This window comes from Scyliorhinus torazame, chromosome 8 (genome assembly GCF_047496885.1).
Source record: "Scyliorhinus torazame isolate Kashiwa2021f chromosome 8, sScyTor2.1, whole genome shotgun sequence".
Classification (NCBI taxonomy): Eukaryota; Metazoa; Chordata; class Chondrichthyes; order Carcharhiniformes; family Scyliorhinidae; genus Scyliorhinus; species Scyliorhinus torazame.
In genome coordinates, this window is record NC_092714.1 from 69,774,071 (window position 1) to 69,793,946 (window position 19,876).

The following is a 19,876-nucleotide window of genomic DNA, read 5'->3' on the forward strand; positions in this document are numbered from 1 at the left end:
AAATTCCGATGGTTTCAAACTTGTGCTGTCTCCACTGGAAATTCCATGATTACGACATAATACAGCTCAAATTTGAGGACTGGGTTTGTCAGATTCCATCAGAAGTGATGATTAATTACCTTTGATGCATAATGGTGCATTCTGCAGGGAAGATGGAATAGAATTCCCACAGTGCACTAGGAGGCCATTCTGCCCATCGAGTTTGCACAGACCCTTCGAAAGACCACCCTACCCACGCCCAATCTCTCACCCTATTCCTGAAACTCTACCCTAAGGGGCAATTTAACATGGTCAACCCACCTAACCCCCACATCTTTGGACTGTGGAAGGAAACCGGAGCACCTAGAGGAAACCCACGCGGACATGGGGAGAAAGTGCAAACAGACAGATACCTGAGGTTGGAATCAAAGCCAGGTTCCTGATGCTGTGAGGCAGCAGTGCTAACCACTGTGCCACCGTGGTGCCCTAAAGATCTAGGTTTCAGGTGTTTTTTTTCTTTCTTCGTTCATGGGCTGCGGGTGTCGCTGGCTGGACCATCATTTATTGTTTAAGAGTCAATCACATTGCTGTGGGTCTGGAGTCACATGTAGGCCAGAGCAGGTACGGATGACCGATTTTCTTCCCTAAAGGACATTAGTGGACTAGAAAGATTTTCACAACAATCACCAATGATTTCATGGTCATCTTTAGACTTTTAATTCCAGATTTTCTTTGTTGAATTCAAATTTCATCATCTTCCAAGGCGGGATTCGAACCTGGGTCCCCAGAGCATGACCCTAGGTCTCTGGATTACTAAGCCAGTGACAATAACATTACGCCACTGCCTCCCACTTTCAGTCTTGCGTTCAGACTGTTCTAAACAATAAAATTGTGTTGTTGAGAGATTTTATTTTAAAACTGGCCTTTGGAGGTGGCTCCAAAATCAAGACTTTTGATTTGGATTTTTCACAGGCTGATATCACCTATTTGTATATTGATACTATTTTAATTTGAATTCTTGCAATGTGATAAACATGAACTGTTCTGATTCAAACAGATAGTCTTTAGTAGCAGGCTTGCAGTCTCTTATTGATCAGCCACTGAGATAAGAGCCTAATTTAGCAGCACAAATGCCAGGATCAGAATTAAGTGTAATGTAAAAGCTGCTTTACATTTTACTCCAATTTCTCTGACATTGCTTGCATTCTGTATACTAGGTAATAGCTAATAGCCATCAAATTCCCACAGTGCAGAAGGCAGCCAATAGACCCATCAAATCTGCACTGACCCTCTGAAAGAGCACCCTATCTAGCGCACCCCCCCCCCTCTCCCCAGTGCCCATCATCCCACCTCACCTGCACACCTTTGGAAGGGGCAATTTAATATGGCCAATCCACTTAACTTGCACGTCTTTGGACTGGGAGGAAAACTGAGCACCCGGAGGAAACCCACGCAGATACGGGGAGAAAGTACAAATTCCACACAGTCACCCAAAGCCAGAATTGAACCTGGGTACCTGGTGCAGTGCGGCAGCAGTGCTAACCACTGTGTTATGGTGCCACCCTTGAGGTGAGTATGTAAATTGCAAACTGCATTCAGGAGCACATAGTAAAACCTGACGTACTATTACACTTAATTTTGGGTAATGAGGATTTCTTGAGAGAAAACACTTGATTACTGCATTGAAAAGTTTACTGAGTGCAGATATTTGTTGTGGTGATGTTAAATCGGCCACCATTAATTGTACTTCCTATTTTCATGTAGCGAAGTGTTGCTGGAGATGCTTCTGAAACGGCCCTCCTGAAGTGTATTGAACTTTGCTGTGGATCAGTTCAGCAAATGAGGGACAAAAACCCAAAGATTGTGGAAATTCCATTCAACTCCACCAATAAATATCAGGTATCGAGGACATTCTAAAGAGCTGAGCATTACTTTCGGGAAATCTGGATGCAAGTAGAATGCTATGCTAAGTGGGTGATAGACCAGGAAATAAACCTTTGGGGCTGTGCTGCAGTATTTGCTGATTCTTGAGACCATGAGACCGAAGACGAGATCAACTTCTCTCAATTGCACCAAATAGTTTGTGGTGGTGGAAAACTGTTTCTCTTACCCAGACTTAACAACCCAGCACAAATTGATATGAAGTGTCAGGGTTGGCGTAAAGACAGCCTTTTTAATCTGGGCTTTCCCATTCCATTTAAATTTGCATGAATAACTGACCTGGTCGCATCGGTTGAAAATGCAGAACTGTTTCCTTTTTGCTCCCTACTTCTTGGCCATGTTTCTTTGTTCCATAAACGTTATACCTTGTAACAGTTTAATTCTGTCTGGTGAGGTTAAAATAAACTTTCACCTGATGAACGGATTAACAATTTTTAGCAGATACAATTAAGTGATGTTTCTGACTTTCTATGTTTCAATGATTCTGCCTTCAGCTATCTATCCATGAGTGTGAAAAACCCGGTGAAAGTCAGTACCTGTTGGTGATGAAGGGGGCACCAGAACGAATCCTAGACCGTTGTTGCAAAATCCTTCTGAATGGTGAAGAGCAGGAATTGACTGAAGAGATGAAAGAAGCATTCCAGAATGCTTACTTGGAGCTGGGTGGCTTGGGCGAGCGAGTGCTAGGTAAGGAATGAGGTGTGGGTCTGTGGCAGGGGTAGACGTGCTGGGGAAGGTAATGACACAAATGCAACAAACATTTGAGCACTTAAGTCTCTTGAAGCATCAGCTGTTCTGATAGGATGAGGATTGTCACATTTGACCTGAGCAATCAGAGAGGAAAATCAACCCAAATCTTCAGGAAATTGATCAATTTTTAAAATGTTTTTATTTTAACACCTGCAGTTATATTTGTATCTTTTAGATCAAAACATCCTACAGTGGATTGATTTTTTTGATGTGCAATAAATGTTGCGTAGGCAAAATTGTTCTGAAATATCCCAAATTGTGAGTAGTTACAAACTGTGAACAAAGAACATTGCGTCACAGGAACAGGTCCTTTGGCCCACTAACCTGCGCCGATCCAGATTTGTTATTCAGACCTACTTAGTGCCTAAACAATCTGTATTCTCCATTCCCCGCACGTTCATGTGTCTATCAAGATGCATCTTAAAATGTTGTTATCGTGCCTACCTTCACCACTTTCACTGGACGATGCGTTCCAGGCACCCACCATCCTCTGCATAAAAAACCTTCCCCGCTAAACTCCCCAAACCTTTCTCCCTCTGGCCTTGAAACTTATGCCCCCTTGTAATTGAGTCTTCCACCCTGGGAAAAAGCTTCTGATTATTCACCCTGTCTATACCTCAAAATTCTGTAGACCTCAATCAGGTCTCCCCTCAGCCTCTGTCTTTCTAACGAAAACATTCCGAGTTTATTTAATCTCTCTTCATAGTTCACATCCTCGAGACCAGGCAACATCCTGGTAAACCTTCTTTGCACTCTCTGCAAAGCATCCACGTCCTTCTGGTAGTGTGGCAACCAGAACTGCACGCAATAGTCCAAATATGGCCTAACTAAAGTTTTATGCAATTGTAACATGACATGTCAACTCTTGTACTCCGTGTCCCGGCCGATGACGGTAAGCATGCCGTGTGCCTTCTTGGGCTTATCCACCTGCATTGCCACTTTCATGGAACTATGGACCTGAACGGCCAAAACCCTCTGTATGTCAATGCTCCTGAGGGTTCCGTCATTTACTGTACAATTCACACATAAATTTGATCTTCCAAAATACATCACCTCACGTTTGTCTGGATTGAACTCCATCCGCCATTTCTCATTCCAACTCCAATCTATCTATATTCTGCTGTATTCTCTGACTGTCCTCTTTACTATCTGCAACTCCACCTATCTTAGTGACTATCTGAGAAGGAGCTACGCTTCGAACACTCATGATTCTAAATGAACCTGTTGGACTTCATAGATTATCATAGAATTTACAGTGCAGAAGGAGGCCATTCGGCCCATCGAGTCTGCACCGGCTCTTGGAAAGAGCACCCTACCCAAGCTCAACACCTGCACCCTATCCCAGTAACCCCACCCAACCCTAAGGGCAATTCTGGACACTAAGGGCAATTTATGATGGCTAATCCACCTAACCTGCACATCTTTGGACTGTGGGAGGAAACCGGAGCACCCGGAGGAAACCCACGCACACACTGGGAGAATGTGCAGACTCCGCACAGACAGTGACCCAAGCCGGAATCGAACCCGAGACCCTGGAGTTGTGAAGCAATTGTGCTATCCACAATGCTACCGTGCTGCCCCACTAACCTGGTGTTGTAAGACTTCTTACTGTGCCCACCCCAGCCCATCGCCGGCATCTCCACATCATATCTTAGTGTCATCTGCAAACTAATTAGACCATCTGCATTTTCCTCCAGATCATTTATATGTATATGTTACAAACAGTGGTCTGAGCACTGATCCCTTTGGAAAACCTCCCTTCCACTGCTTCTCTCTGTCTCCTGTTGCCAAGCCAGTTCTTTATCCATCTAGCTAGCACACCCTGAATCCCATGCCACTTTACCTTTAGTACCAGCCTGCCATGAGGGACCTTGTCAAAAGCCTTACAAACGTCCATGTAGATGACATCCACAGCCTTTCCCTCATCAATTAATTTTGTCACCGCCTCAAAAGACTTTACCAAGACTTCCGGTTGCGGCGATGCACTGCTAAGCCGCATGTTTCGGCAGCTCCCGTTCTAACGGACTTTTGGGCTCTTTTCGGGAGCCCCAACGGAAATTTTTTCAGACCAAACCCAGTGTGGGGTGACGAAGGAAGATGTCCCCCCCGGGTGTGTATGGAAAAGACCAGTGGCAGTGGCCAGATTGCGAAGGATCCTCTGGAGCAGCGGCATAGAAGAGAAGAAAGAAGCAAGATGGTGGCGGATGGAGCCCGGACCAGCAGAAATTCCTCCGACGGTGTGTGGAGGAACGAAGGAGGTGCTGGCACCGATGTTATTGGCAATCGATGGGCTGAAAGAAACACAAAAGGCCCAGGCGATAGAGCTCTGTGGGGTGAAGGCAAAGGCAGCCGAAAACGAGGATGAGATACAGGACCCTGTGGTAAAAACGGAGACGCATGAGGCGCTACATAAGAGATGTAGCGAAAGGCTCGAAGCCCTGGAGAACAGCTCGAGGAGGAAGAACCTCAGGATTCTAGGTCTCCCCGAAGGAATGGAGGGAGCTGACGTTGGCGCTTATGTGAGCACGATGCTCTATACGCTAATGGGAGCTGAGGCCTCCTCGGGCCCCCTGGAGGTGGAAGGGGCTCACCGGGTCCTTGTGAGAAGACCAAAGGCTGGAGAACTACCAAGGGCGATAGTGGTGAGATTTCACGGACAGAGAGGCTGTCTTGAGCTGAGCCAAGAAGGTACGGAGTAGCAGGTGGGAGAATGCGGTGGTACGAGTGTATCAGGACTGGAGCGCGGAGGTGGCGAGAAGGAGGGTGAGCTTTAATCGGGCCAAGGCGGTGCTTCACAGGAAGAAAATAAAATTTGGGTCGCTGCAGCCAGCGCGATTATGGGTCACGCACCAGGGTGATTGTGGGTCGCGCACCAGGGCAAGCACTACTACTTCAAAACGGCGGATGAGGCATGGACCTTCATCCAAGAAGAGAAACTGGACTAGAACTGAGAGACCGATGTTGGGGGGGACAACGAGGTTGTTGTACAGAAGTGTAAATTGGGGAATGGGAGGTTTATAGTATTGAAACGATAGACGGGGAATTTTTTTCTCCTCTTGATGGGGGGACACGGAGAAATGTGGGCGCCGGTGGAAAAAGGGACAGAGGGGATGGGGAATGAGGGAGCTGCGCCATAGGGGACGGGGCCGATAGGAAAGCACAGGGGTTTTCCCACGCTATGGAGATGATGGCGAGAAGATAGGCGCAGGAAGGAAGAGAGTTCCACGCACGGGGGTCAAGAGAACGGGGAAGCCGGGGTCAGTTAGAGTTAGCTGACTTTCGGAAGCATCATGGGGGGAGTAACCATGCTATATGGGGATCTAGCGGGGAGGGGACTTACTGCGTTGCTGCTGCTGAGAGCAAGGGGGAGCTGGCAAGCGAAGAGGTGGTCAGGACGGGAAGGCGCCGCCTGGGGGAATGGGTGGGTGTGCGGGACCCGGACGGGGGGGGGCTGGCCTAGAATAGGGGATGGCTAGTCGGGGGAGGGGGGGTGGCCCCCCAATCCGGCTGATCATGTGGAATGTGAGAGGCCTGAATAGGCCGATTAAGAGGGCCCGAGTGTTCGCGCACTTAAAAAGACTGAAGGTGGATGTAGTGATGCTTCAGGAGACTCATCTGAAGGTGGCGGATCAGGTTAGGTTAAGGAAAGGATGGGTGGGACAGGTGTACCACTCCGGGTGGGACGCGGAAAATAGGGGGGTGGCGATATTGGTGGGGAAACGGGTGTCGTTCAAGGCTAGGAATATAGTGGTGGATAACGGGGGTAGATACGTGATGGTGAGTGGTAGATTGCAGGGAAAGGAGGTCGTGCTGGTAAATGTATATGCCCCGAACTGGGATGAAGCGGATGCTGGGACGTATCCCGGACCTGGAGGTGGGAAGCCTGGTAATGGGGAGGGATTTCAATACTGTGCTGGATCCAGGGCTAGACCGGTCTAGATCCAGGACCGGAAGAACGCCGGCAGCGGCCAAGGTGCTTAAGGGGTTCATGGAGCAAATGGGGGGAGTGGATCCGTGGAGATTTGCTAGGCCGTTGGCCAAAGAGTTCTCCTTTTTCTCCCATGTCCACAAGGTATACTCCTGGATAGATTTCTTTGTTTTGAGTAGGGCACTGATCTCGAAGGTGGCAGGAACGGAGTACTCGGCCATAGCTGTTTCAGACCATGCCCCGCACTGGGTGGATCTGGAATTAGGAGAGGAGAGGGAGCAGCGCCCACTCTGGCGACTGGATGTGGGACTATTGGCGGATGAGGGGGTCTGTGGAAGGGTGCGGGGATGTATTGAGAGGTACCTGGAGGCCAATGACTATGGTGAGGTCCAGGTGGGGGTAGTATGGGAAGCGCTGAAGGCGGTGGTTAGGGGAGAGTTGATCTCCATTAGAGCTCACAAGGAGAAACAAGAGGGCAAAGAAAGGGAGAGATTAGTGGGGGAGATTTTGAGGGTGGATAAAAGATATGCGGAGGCCCCGGACGAAGGACTATACAGAGAGAGGTGAAGACTTCAGACAGATTTTGACCTGCTGACCACAGGAATGGCAGCGGCACAGTGGAGGAAGGCACAGGGGATGAGAAGAGTATGGGGAAAAGGCGAGCCGGCTGCTGGCCCACCAACTTCGCAAGAGGATAGCGGCGAGGGAGATTGGAGAAGTTAGGGATGTAACGGGAACTACGGAGTGGAGAGCAGGGAAGGTAAATGAGGTGTTTAATACCTTTTACGAGAGGCTATATAAGTCCCAAACCCCGGAGGGAAAAGACGGAGTGCAACAGTTTCTGGACCAACTAAGGTTCCCGAGGGTGGAGGAGCAGGAGGTGGCAGGTCTGGGGGCGCCAATTGAGGTGGATGAGGTGACTAAAGGGCTGGGGAATATGCAGGCAGGGAAAGCCCCGGGACCAGATTGGTTCCCGGTGGAATTTTACAGGAAATATGTGGACTTGTTGGCCCCGCTGCTGGCGAGAACCTTTAACGAGGTCAGAGAAGGGGGGACTCTACCCCCGACAATGTCGGAGGTGACGATATCACTAATCCTGAAGCGGGATAAAGATCCGCTGCAATGCGGGTCATATAAGCCTATCTCACTCCTAAATGTAGCCGCCAAGCTGCTGGCAAAAGTGCTGGCGATGAGGATTGTGTCCTGGGGGTGGTGCATAAAGACCAGACGGGGTTTGTAAAGGGGAGACAACTGAATGTCAACGTTCGACGGCTGTTGGGGGTGATAATGATGCCCCCAGCGGAGGGGGAGGCAGAGATGGTGGTGGCGATGGATGAGGAGAAGGCATTCGATAGGGTAGAGTGGGAGTATTTATGGGAGGTGTTGAGGAGGTTTGGGTTCGGGGAGGGGTTTGTCAGTTGGGTCAGACTCCTATATGGGGCCCCAGTGGCAAGTGTAGTCACAAACCGGCCAAGATCGGAGTATTTTCGGTTACGTAGGGGAACAAGACAGGGGTGTCCCCTGTCCCCATTACTGTTCGCGTTGGCAATTGAACCACTGGCCATAGCGTTGAGAGACTAAGAAATGGAGGGGGGTGGTTAGAGGGGGAGAGGAACACCGAGTGTCACTCTACGCAGATGACCTACTGCTATATGTGGCGGATCCTGTAGAGGGGATGACAGAGGTTCTGCAGATATTGAGGGAGTTTGGAGATTTTTCGGGATACAGGCTAAATATGGGGAAGAGTGAGCTTTTTGTAATACACCCTGGGGACCAGGGAAGAGGAATAGACGCCCTGCCGTTAAGGAGAGTGGAAAGGATCTTCCGATATTTGGGGATCCAGGTAGCAAGGAGCTGGGGAATTCTACACAAACTTAATCTGACGCGGCTGGTGGAGCAGATGGAGGAGGATTTCAAGAGGTGGGATATGCTGCCGCTCTCATTGGCGGGCAGAGTGCAGGCGGTAAAAATGATGGTTCTCCCAAGGTTTCTTTCCGTGTTTCAATGTCTCCCCATTCTGATCACTAAGGCCTTTTTCAAGAAAATAGACAGGAGTGTTATGAGTTTTGTGTGGGCAGGGAAGACCCCGAGGGTAAGGAGGGGGTTCCTGCAGCGTAGCAGGGACAGAGGGGGACTGGTGTTGCCGAACCTGGACGACTACTGCTGGGCCGCCAATGTGGCGATGGTTTGTAAGTGGATGAGGGAGGGAGAGGGGGCAGCGTGGAAGAGGCTGGAGATTGCATCCTGTAAGGGAACGAGCCTAAAGGCACTGGTGACGGCGCTGCTGCCGCTCTCAACGAAAAGGTATACCACAAACCCAGTGGTGGTGGCAACCTTAAGGATCTGGGGGCAGTGGAGGCGACACAGGGGGGTGACGGGTGCCTCGGTGTGGTCCCCGATCAGGAACAAACATCGGTTTGTCCCAGGAAAGATGGACGGAGGGTTCCAGAGCTGGCAACGGGCAGGAATTAGGAGACTGAGATTTGTTTATAGACGGGATTTATTTGTTTGCGAGCCTGGGAGCGCTAGAGGAAAAGTATGAGTTGCCCCCAGGGAACAATTTTAGATACATGCAAGTGTGGGCGTTTACGAGGCAACAGGTGAGGGAATTTCCGCTGCTCCCGACACTGGGATCCAAGATAGTGATTTCCGGGGTATGGGTCGGGGAGGGCAAAGTGTCCGGAATATATCACGAGATGAGAAACGAGGGGGAGGCGCTGGTAGAGAGCTGAAGGGAAAATGGGAAGAAGAGCTGGGAGAGGGGATTGAGGAGGGTCTGTGGGCGGTGACAACCGTTCCTTGACTATCTCGCGGAACATTAAGGGAAAATAGATCGTCAGCAGCAGCAGCCTGGGGGGGGCGGGGCCACTATTTTTTGTTACTTTGTTAGTTCACTATTTTATTTAAATAATGTTATTTATCAGTTATTGTGCTATTTTCATGTTGATTTGTAAAGTGGAAAAATTCTGTTTGAAAACTTTAATAAAATATATTTTATTTTAAAAAAAGACTTTACCAAGTATTACATGGACTTGACCTTCCCTGCACAAAACCATGTTACCTATCACTAACAAGTCCATTTGCTTCCAAATGTGAATAAACCCTGTCCCTCAGTATCTTCTCCAACAGTTCCCCACCACTGACATCAGGCTTCTCAGCCTATTATTACCTGGATTATCCCTGCTTCCCTTCTTAAGCAAAGGGACAACATTGGCTATTCTCCAGTCCTCTGGAACCTGACCTGTGGTCAACGATGATTCAAAGATATGTGTTAAGTCCCCAGCTATTTCTTCTCTTGCATCTTTACAGTTACCTTAATGAATTTTAAGATATTCAACACTTCCTCCTTCATTAAGCTGACTTGCCCTGGAATATTCACACACCCATCCCTAACATCAACATCCGTCATGGCCCTCTCCTTGGTGAATACCGATGCAAGTACTCATTAAGGATCTCGCACTTTCTCTGACTCCACGCATAACATCCCTCCTTTGTCCTTGAGTGTGGCTACTCTTTCCCTCTTGCTCCTTACATATAATATTTAAACGGCCTTGGGATTTTCCTTGACCCTATTTGCCAATGACCTTTCATGGCCCCTTTTGGCCCTCCTAGCTCCCTGCTTGAGTTTGTTCCTACTTTCCCTATATTCTTCAAAAGCTTTGTTTGTTTTTAGTTGCCTAGATCTTGTGTATGCTTGCTTTTCTTCTCAACTCGTCTCTCAATTTCCCCTGTCATCCATGGTTACCTAATCCTGCCAATTCTGTCCTTCATTTTCACAGGCACATGCCTACACTCTAATCAACTCGTCTATTAAAGACTCCCATATGTCAAATGTGGATTTAGCTCGGTCATGAAATGAAAATTGAAATGACTCCCTAAATTGAATATATATTGGGTATAACTGCTGGCAGACAAAACTTTAGTTCTGTCTGAGATGGGTTGCAATCCACATCCCATCACTCATTGCACCACATCTTTCTACCTTCTAAATAAGGTTTTCTTCAGAGAAGAATAAATTAAGTTGGACTTGTAGGTATTTGTTTTGTATAAATAATTGAGAAATCAAGTGCAATTTTCCCTGCTGATCTCTTATTATTTGCTTGTAGGGTTCTGCCATTTTGCATTGCCTGAAGATACATATGGAAAAGGATTTCCATTTGATGGAGATGAGCCCAATTTCCCCCTAACTGATCTATGCTTTCTTGGACTGATGTCTATGATTGATCCACCCCGTGCTGCTGTACCGGATGCTGTTGGCAAATGCAGAAGTGCTGGGATCAAGGTAAAAATGATTTATTTTGAGTTCCATCAAAGCACAGGAAACGAATATAAAATGAGCTTTACATAATACTCAGAGGTTAGCTATGTGATAACTGTACAGCAGTGAGGCAGCTCCGATATTGGGATCAGTTTTCATGTGTAAGAAAATGCAATGGATTTTTAAAAACCAGTTCAAAAAGCCAATTCAGAGGGGAAAAAGCATCTGGGAAATTTTTTTAAATAACTTTTATTAGAGTACCCAATTAATTTTTTCCAATTGAGAGACAATTTAGTGTGGCCAATCCACTTAGCCTACTCATCTTTGGGTTGTGGGTGCGAAACCCACACAAACATGGGAAGAATGTGCAAACTCCACCCGGATAGTGACCCAGAGCCGGGATCGAACCTGGCACTGTTTGGCAGCAGGGCTAATCCACTGCGCCACTGTGCTGCCCTTGGGGAATTATTCTTGACCATTCAACGCGAATTCCATGTTTAACATAGCCCAATACCTCACTTATTTTTTGTACTGCAATATCAGCTACACTCTTGAGCTGGAGGAGCTTCATTCCCTTTGGAATATTTGCTCTGTATCCACATTCAATACATGACCTGGTAGCTTGTTCCAAATGTCAGTGCCCCCGTGAGAAAGAAAAACCTGGCATTACCTAGTTCTATGCTTGCATTACTTATACGTGTCCCCTATTTTTCTCCTGTTTCTAATACAAATAGTCTTACTGCTGGACATCGACTGATTCCTTAGATCTCTTTCTATTTGCCTAAAGTTTATGCTTTTTAAAAGCAGATCCAGCTCTAATCTGATCATGATAAACTAAGGTATTTTAATCCAATGTCGTTCATTCACTGTTTCTATCTTCCTCCGTCACCCATTCTGTGAAAGGACAAAAACTAAACATAATGTTGTATACAAAAGGGCAGAATGATTTTACTTTATATTGAATCACTTTTGTAATGCATCCTATTACTCCCATTTGCTATGGTATAGCCTCATGCTTCTAGTTAATTAAACATTAATGCTCAATAACATTAAGATCACTCTCTTGCTGTATATTGAGCTTTAAATGTTACGTGTTTCAATATGGTTGATATTAGCCAACCAATAGAGGTAACAATATATTGGGGAGACAGTGGCCTAGTGATATTGTCACTGAACTAGAAACTCTGGGGACCCGGGTTCGAATCCCACCACTGCCTATGCTGAAAGTTGAATTCAATAAAATGGAATTAAAAGCTTCATGATGATCATGAAACCATTGCCGATTGTCGTAAAAAACCATCTGGGGCTGTTTAGCGCAGGGCTAAATCGCTGGCTTTGAAAGCAGACCAAGGCAGGCCAGCAGCACGGTTCAATTCCCGTAACAGCCTCCCCGAGGGACTTTTCACAGTAACTTCATTGAAGCCTACTTGTGACAATAAGTGATTTTCATTTCATTTCATTTCTGGTTCACTGATGTCCTTTAGGGAAGGAAATCTGCCATCTGGAGTCTGGCCTACACGTGACTCCAGATCCACAATGTGGCTGACTCTTAACTGCCCCTCAAGGGCAATTAGAGATGGGCAATAAATGCTGGCACAGCCCGAGACACCCTCATCCTATGAACAAATTTTTTTTTTAAATTGTGTTAAATTACATCAGTCAAACGTCTCCAAGTTTAAAATTCTTTGCATCATTGCAAACTTATGATTAATTCTCCCAAAGCCACCATCCGGATAGCTAACAAAGATTGAGAGAAACTGTTCAAACACCAATAACTGCAGGAAACTATTGGTAAATTGGTCTCGCGCAGAACCACTACCATTGATAATTTGCTTGCCAGAGACTGCTCCAATTATCTCTAAGCAAAGTTATATATTCTTTTCCTGTTTTTCAACTTGTATGTTATAGGTTATTATGGTAACTGGTGACCATCCAATCACAGCTAAAGCCATTGCTAAGGGTGTGGGTATCATCTCCGAAGGAAATGAGACTGTAGAAGACATTGCTGCTCGTTTGAACATTCCCAGTAGTCAAGTTAATCCCAGGTAAGAAGAAGCTGGAAGCTTGATTGAGTTTTCCTTTCATAGCTCTGTGTTGCTGAGGCCAATTGTAATATCTTTGCTGCCACCCGGACTAAGATTGCCTAACTCAGAACTGGATGGATATCGAATCTGAGTTCTTTCAGTGTACAAAGCAGAGTTTCTCTCTCTTTCCTGAGATCCACTTAATTTAAAGCTCACTGCAACTCCTTTAATAACTTGATAAATAAAAACACACATAACTGGGCTAACAGATCATACGGTTCAATTCCTAGCATATGCTGTGAATTAACTTCAACACTGCTCCCCAGAGACTGGATTCTGTCCCTGAAGCTAGATGGTGGGAGGATGCTTGTTCCTAATTGCTAAACAGTGACCCCCCCCCCCCCCCGTGGGGAAAATATCTGGTGAGGGTAGGATCAGTCTCACCTGCGACTCTTCAATGGCTTAACAACCTATGTTAAAATGTGAATGCTGGTACACAAAAGATTTATTTCTTGGGGGATGGAAATTTTCAGAGATGGAAGGAGAAAGGAATTAGAACTCTAAAAGATTTATTTGTTGGGGATCATTTTGAAGGAGCTGGGAACGAAGCATGGGCTGGAGCAGGGGGAAATAATTAGATTCATGCAGGTTCGAGACTTTGCCAGAAAAAAGATACAGAGCTTCCCAGTAGAGCCGGCTTCCACATTGCTGGAGGAGGTGCTGACGACAGGGAGACTGGAGAAGGGGGTAGTATTGCCGGTTTACGGGGCAATTTTGAAGGAGGAGAAGGCGCCACTAGAAGGGATCGAGGCAAAGTGGGAGGAAGAGTTGGGAGAGGGTATGGAGGAGGGGTTCTGGTGTGAGGTGCTCCGGAGGGTGAACGCCTCCACCTCGTGTGAGAGGTTGGGGTGATACAGTTGAAAGTAGTGTATAGAGCACACCTTACAAGGGCGCGGATGAGCCGGCTCTTTGAGGGGGTAGAAGATGTGTGTGAACGTTGCTGGGGAAGCCCTGCAAACCACGTTCATATGTTTTGGTCCTGTCCAAAGCTGGAGGATTACTGGAAGAAGGTTTTTAGGGTAATCTCTAAAGTGGTGCACGTGAAACTGGACCTGGGCCCTCAGGAGGCCATATTCGGGGTGTCGGATCAGCCGGGGTTGGAAACCGGCGCGGAGGCAGATGTTGTAGCCTTCGCCTCATTGATCGCCCGAAGGCAGGTCATGTTAAGGTGGAGATCAACCTCTCCAGCCTGTGCCCTGGCGTGGTGGGGGGACCTGCTGGAATTCTTAACGCTTGAAAAGGTCACATTTGAACTGAGGGGAAGGATGGAGGGGTTCTACAATTCATGGGCGTTATTCATTATGCACCCTTCGAGAATTGGATCACATAGAACATTAGGGGGGTTGGGGGCTGGGAGCTGGGAGGGTTGGGGGAAGGGGGACTGTATGTGTTAATGGTGACTGAGTGATTCCTGATTCCTCTTTTTCATTTGTTTGTTAACATGCGGGCCAATGTCTGGGGCTTGGTGGGAGGATGGGATCGTTGTTATTGATATGGGGATTGATGTTGCATTCGTTACTGATTATTGTTTATTGTTGGATGTAAATTTGGGAGAAAATGTGATTTAATATTTTTTTTTAAATGTAAATGCTGGTCAAAGAATAGTTTCCATAAGTATTGCCATGTTATTGAGCCTCGTGTTGCACTTCTTGTGACATAGGGATGCCAAAGCCTGTGTTATCCATGGTTCGGAACTCAAAGACCTAAGCGCCGAGCAACTCGATGACATCTTACACTATCATACAGAGATAGTCTTTGCTCGAACTTCTCCCCAACAGAAACTAATTATCGTGGAAGGTTGTCAGCGACAGGTAAGAAACTTCTGAATGAGATACAGTTCCTTTTCCCTCCCCATTCTTCAAATGATTATGTAGTATTTTGTCATATTGCAATCTACTCCATATAGTAGTTGAGAGTGGAAGAGCAAGAGAAAGACTTGCGTTTAAACAATATTGCATTTTGAGCATTAACTTGTGTAATGCAGGAATTATTCAATTGAAGTCTCCTACTCTAATGATAGATGCAAAATCTTAGATTTCGCTCTGGGTTCACATCTTAGGTGTGGGAGCCTCTGCCTGCAGCATAGAATAGCCTCCCATCATGATGCACTTTGCAACCTGAGTAATTTACATCACTTTGGTTGGATTTTCAACCTTTGCTGCAGAGCCAGTCTTGTATAAAGCGTAAGAACGGTCAGCTTCCAAACCGTGCTACATTGTGGCTCAGTCAGTAGCCTTTCAGCTGCAAGTAAACCTTAGAATTTATTTATAGTTAACAGAATTCGACAACACAAATCGTTTGAGGTCCAATGCACAGACTTTCTGAATTTGAAAGAAAACTAAATTCCACCTTTCACCTAGCAGTGCAAGACACTACGTATGAACCAGGTGTCTTTCTTGTCCATGGTTACCCTATCACAAATGTCACTCTGGCAACCACAGCAGCAAAAGTTTGTCTGAGGATAGGGGGGAAGAGAGTGGAGTTTTCTTGTAAAATCTAACCCTTCAAGATGGGAGTAGTTATGAAAGACTGAGTTTGAAAAAGTATGAGGTGTAGAGTGGCACAGTGATTTACACTGCTGCCTCACAGCACCCGGGTTCGATTCTGACCTCCGGTGACTGTGTGGAGTTTTCACGTTCTCCCCGTGTCTGCGTGGGTTTCCTCCGGGTGCAACGGTTTCCTCCTACAGTCTAAAAATGTGCAGGTTAGGTGAAGTGACCATGATCAATTTCCCCTTCGTGTCCAAAGGCTAGGTGGGGTTACGGGGATAGGGTGGGGGATTGGCCCTCGGTGGAGTGCTGTTTCAGAGGATCAGTGCAGACCTGATGGGCCAAATTTATTGTCTCATCCAAATGATGGCACCTCCGAAAGGAGGCTTTGACAAAGAGTCGTCCAGACTCAACATTGGCTCCCTTCTCGTTCCACAGATGCTGTGATGAGATTGTCCAGTATTTTCTGTTTTTGCTTCAGATTCCAGCATCTGCAGTCATTTTGCCTCTGAAAATGTACTTTCCTCACAAAGGACATCACACAAAAAAAAAACTTGCATTTATATATTGTACCATTTACAGCCCCAGATTGCCACAAAATCACATTAAATGAATGACATACTTTTGAACTGCAGTGATTCTTGTGATGTAGGAAGTGTAAAAGCCAGTTTATGCATGGCACAAATAACAAAGTGAAAACGATCAGAACATTTGTTTTTGTGATGTTCGTTGATGGATAAATATTGGCCAGTGTGGTAACTCCCCAGGTGTTTTTCAAAATAGTGTCATCGGATCTTTTATATCCCCGAGGGAGCATACACGCCTTTGGTTTAGCATCTTGCCCACAAGCAACCACCTAACAGCACAGCAGCCCTTCAGTACTGCAGTGGAGTGCAACCTTGGGTTTTATGCTGAACTGCTGGAGTGGGACTTGAACTTGCAACTGAGAGGTGAGAGTGCTACCTACCAATTGAACCAAGGTTGACACGGTTTGATGATATTGTGATTTATGTCTCTGCAGGGTGCCATTGTAGCTGTGACAGGTGATGGAGTGAATGACTCTCCTGCTCTGAAGAAGGCTGATATTGGTGTTGCAATGGGTATTGCTGGCTCTGATGTGTCCAAGCAAGCTGCTGACATGATCCTGCTAGATGATAACTTTGCTTCCATTGTCACCGGTGTGGAGGAAGGTGAGGGTAATATTTTAAGCTGGTGCATAGTTTTGGCATTTGGAATTTTTCTATTTCTAACATAATTCTAAAGATCTAAAACAATGCTATTTACTCCCAGCACTTTCCATTTTTATTTCAGATTTGCAGCACCTGTAGATTTTTCCCTTTTTAGTCCTCTGCTTAACACATGCCTTCCAGTTGGTCTAGATCTGTAGAGAATACTTAATACATAAATAGGGAATACACAACTTGTTTAAGTTAGCTGACTGCAACTTGGGTTGTGGTGGGATATTAATGCTTCAGTGAGGAGGGGAGTCAATCAGCAGGACTGCGGTTCTTCCTATGTGTTCAGTAACTCTGCAAAAAAATGTGCATGTGTTTTTTTAAATCAGAATAACATTAACTTGGCTGTGATGTTTCAATGATAGATAACTTCATGGGCACTTGGCTGTCCAGCTTCATATGAAGAATGGCTGTAAGTAAGCTACTGCAGGTTTGCTGCCAGCTGTGGTAATGTGCCCAGCGTAACAGCACCATGAGATGAAGGACAAGGGCAGAAAGTTGGAAGGGAAATAAATAAGAGTTTTTTGATAGTAAGGGCATGCTTCTTAATATTTAAACCTGTGGAGTGCTCATCACTATTTTGTCTTGGGCTGAATAATGCCTATGCCTTTTTTAAGATTAAGAATTCAGTGGTCTATCTTTGGTGTTTTATGTAACTGCCCATAGGCAGTTGTTGTTAGAGTGTCTTGCAGTTTTATAAGAAATACAAAATCCAGAGCCCAGCTTGTGCAGGTGTGGTGATTTATTTAATGACTTCTCCAAATTTTGATCTGATCATTTTACAGGTCGCCTGATTTTTGATAATCTAAAGAAATCCATTGCTTACACTTTAACCAGCAATATCCCTGAAATCACACCTTTTCTGGTTTTCATCATTGCAAATGTCCCACTGCCACTTGGAACTGTTACTATCCTCTGCATTGACCTGGGTACTGACATGGTGAGTTTGTAGTCGATTCCTTTTCAAGTTATTTTTATTGAGGGGGATATTTTTAGCTCTAAGATTGTGTTGGTATTTTCTTCTCACTTTTTCAACCAGTCTGTTTATCCTTCTTTTGAGCCAGTGATAGGAGAATGACTCACTAACAATTTCCCGTTTCTGTAATGATCCCAAGGCTAGCATTGCATGACATCTGCACATTGCTGTTCTGCTGCCCTGACAATTAAATGGATGACTGCAAAATGTTGAAGCTAGTTGCATGTAAATAAGTAATGCTATCACAGTGGAGTTTGGTACAATGGTTTCACCAATGGTTGCTGTTCTTTGCAGGTCCCTGCCATCTCTCTTGCTTATGAACAGGCTGAAAGTGATATAATGAAGAGACAGCCCCGTAACCCCAGGACCGACAAACTGGTGAATGAGAGATTGATCAGTATGGCCTATGGACAGATTGGTGAGCTGTGATTTGGTTGGCCATTCTAACATTCACTTTTCACTATTTTGAAAAATCTACAGATGTTGCGCACAATAAAATGGTTAATTTGTTCCACATAGCCTCCAGCATATTCAGCATGGCAAAACACAGTTCCATTTAGTGCAGGATACCCGGCCAAGAACGACTGTTTCAAACTTCAGTCTGGGTTGAGTCCAGCCATGATTACAGTGGTGCTGTATTTGGCATAGAACATAGAAAATACAGCACAGAACAGGCCCTTCGGCCCACGATGTTGTGCCGAACCTTTGTCCTAGATTAATCATAGATTATCATTGAATTTACAATGCAGAAGGAGGCCATTCGGCCCTTTGAGTCTGCACCAGCTCTTGGAAAGAGCACCCTACCCAAACTCAACACCTCCACCCAACACCAAGGGCAATTTGGACATTAAGGGCAATTTATCATTGGCCAATTCACCTAACCCGCACATCTTTGGACTGTGGGAGGAAACCGGAGCACCCGGAGGAAACCCACGCAGACACGGGGAGGACGTGCAGACTCCGCACAATGACCCAAGCCGGAATCGAACCTGGGACCATGGATCTGTGAAGCAATTGTGCTATCCACAATGCTACCGTGCTGCCCTTAAGAACAAATAAATCTACACTATATCATTTTCCCGTAATTCATGTACCTATCCAACAGCTGCTTGAAGGTCCCTAATGTTTCCGACTCAACTACTTCCACAGGCAGTGCATTCCATGCCCCCACTACTCTCTGGGTAAAGAACCTACCTCTGATATCCCTCCTATATCTTCCACCTTTCACCTTAAATTTATGTCCCCTTGTAATGGTGTGTTCCACCTGGGGAAAAAGTCTCTGACTGTCTACTCTATCTATTCCCCTGATCATCTTATAAACCTCTTATCAAGTCGCCCCTCATCCTTCTCCGCTCTAATGAGAAAAGGCCTAGCACCCTCAACCTTTCCTCGTAAGACCTACTCTCCATTCCAGGCAACATCCTGGTAAATCTTCTTTGCACCTTTTCCAGAGCTTCCACATCCTTCCTAAAATGAGGCGACCAGAACTGTACACAGTACTCCAAATGTGGCCTTACCAAAGTTTTGTACAGCTGCATCATCACCTCATGGCTCTTAAATTCAATCCCTCTGTTAATGAACGCGAGCGCACCATAGGCCTTCTTCACAGCTCTATCCACTTGAGTGGCAACTTTCAAAGATGTATGAACATAGACCCCAAGGTCTCTCTGCTCCTCCACAATGCCAAGAACTCTACCGTTAACCCTGTATTCCGCATTCATATTTGTCCTTCCAAAATGGACAACCTCACACTTTTCAGGGTAAAACTCCATCTGCCACTTCTCAGCCCAGCTCTGCATCCTATCTATGTCTCTTTGCAGCCGACAACAGCCCTCCTTACTATCCACAACTCCACCAATCTTCGTATCGTCTGCAAATTTACTGACCCACCCTTCAACTCCCTCATCCAAGTCATTAATGAAAATCACAAACAGCAGAGGACCCAGAACTGATCCCTGCGGTACACCACTGGTAACTGGGATCCAGGCTGAATATTTGCCATCCACCACCACTCTCTGACTTCTATCGGTTAGCCAGTTCGTTATCCAACTGGCCAAATTTCCCACTATCCCATGCCTCCTTACTTTGTGCAGAAGCCTACCATGGGGAACTTTATCAAATGCCTTACTAAAATCCATGTGCACTACATCCACTGCTTTACCTTCATCCACATGCTTGGTCACCTCCTCAAAGAATTCAATAAGATTTGTAAGGCAAGACCTACCCCTCACAAATC

At 46.0% G+C, this 19,876-nt stretch overlaps 1 protein-coding gene across 2 annotated transcripts in view; it reads left to right on the top strand.

The window, feature by feature from the left end:
* The window catches only part of LOC140427925 (sodium/potassium-transporting ATPase subunit alpha), a 73,251-nt gene that overhangs the window by 40,967 nt on the left and 12,408 nt on the right, over positions 1-19,876 (top strand). For both annotated transcript variants that reach the window (XM_072513789.1, XM_072513790.1), the window contains exons 11-18: positions 1,744-1,878; positions 2,415-2,607; positions 10,705-10,880; positions 12,765-12,901; positions 14,601-14,751; positions 16,451-16,619; positions 17,450-17,604; positions 17,935-18,058. In XM_072513789.1, coding sequence (XP_072369890.1) covers positions 1,744-1,878; positions 2,415-2,607; positions 10,705-10,880; positions 12,765-12,901; positions 14,601-14,751; positions 16,451-16,619; positions 17,450-17,604; positions 17,935-18,058 — 1,240 coding nt within the window. The remainder of the gene's footprint in view (positions 1-1,743; positions 1,879-2,414; positions 2,608-10,704; positions 10,881-12,764; positions 12,902-14,600; positions 14,752-16,450; positions 16,620-17,449; positions 17,605-17,934; positions 18,059-19,876) is intronic.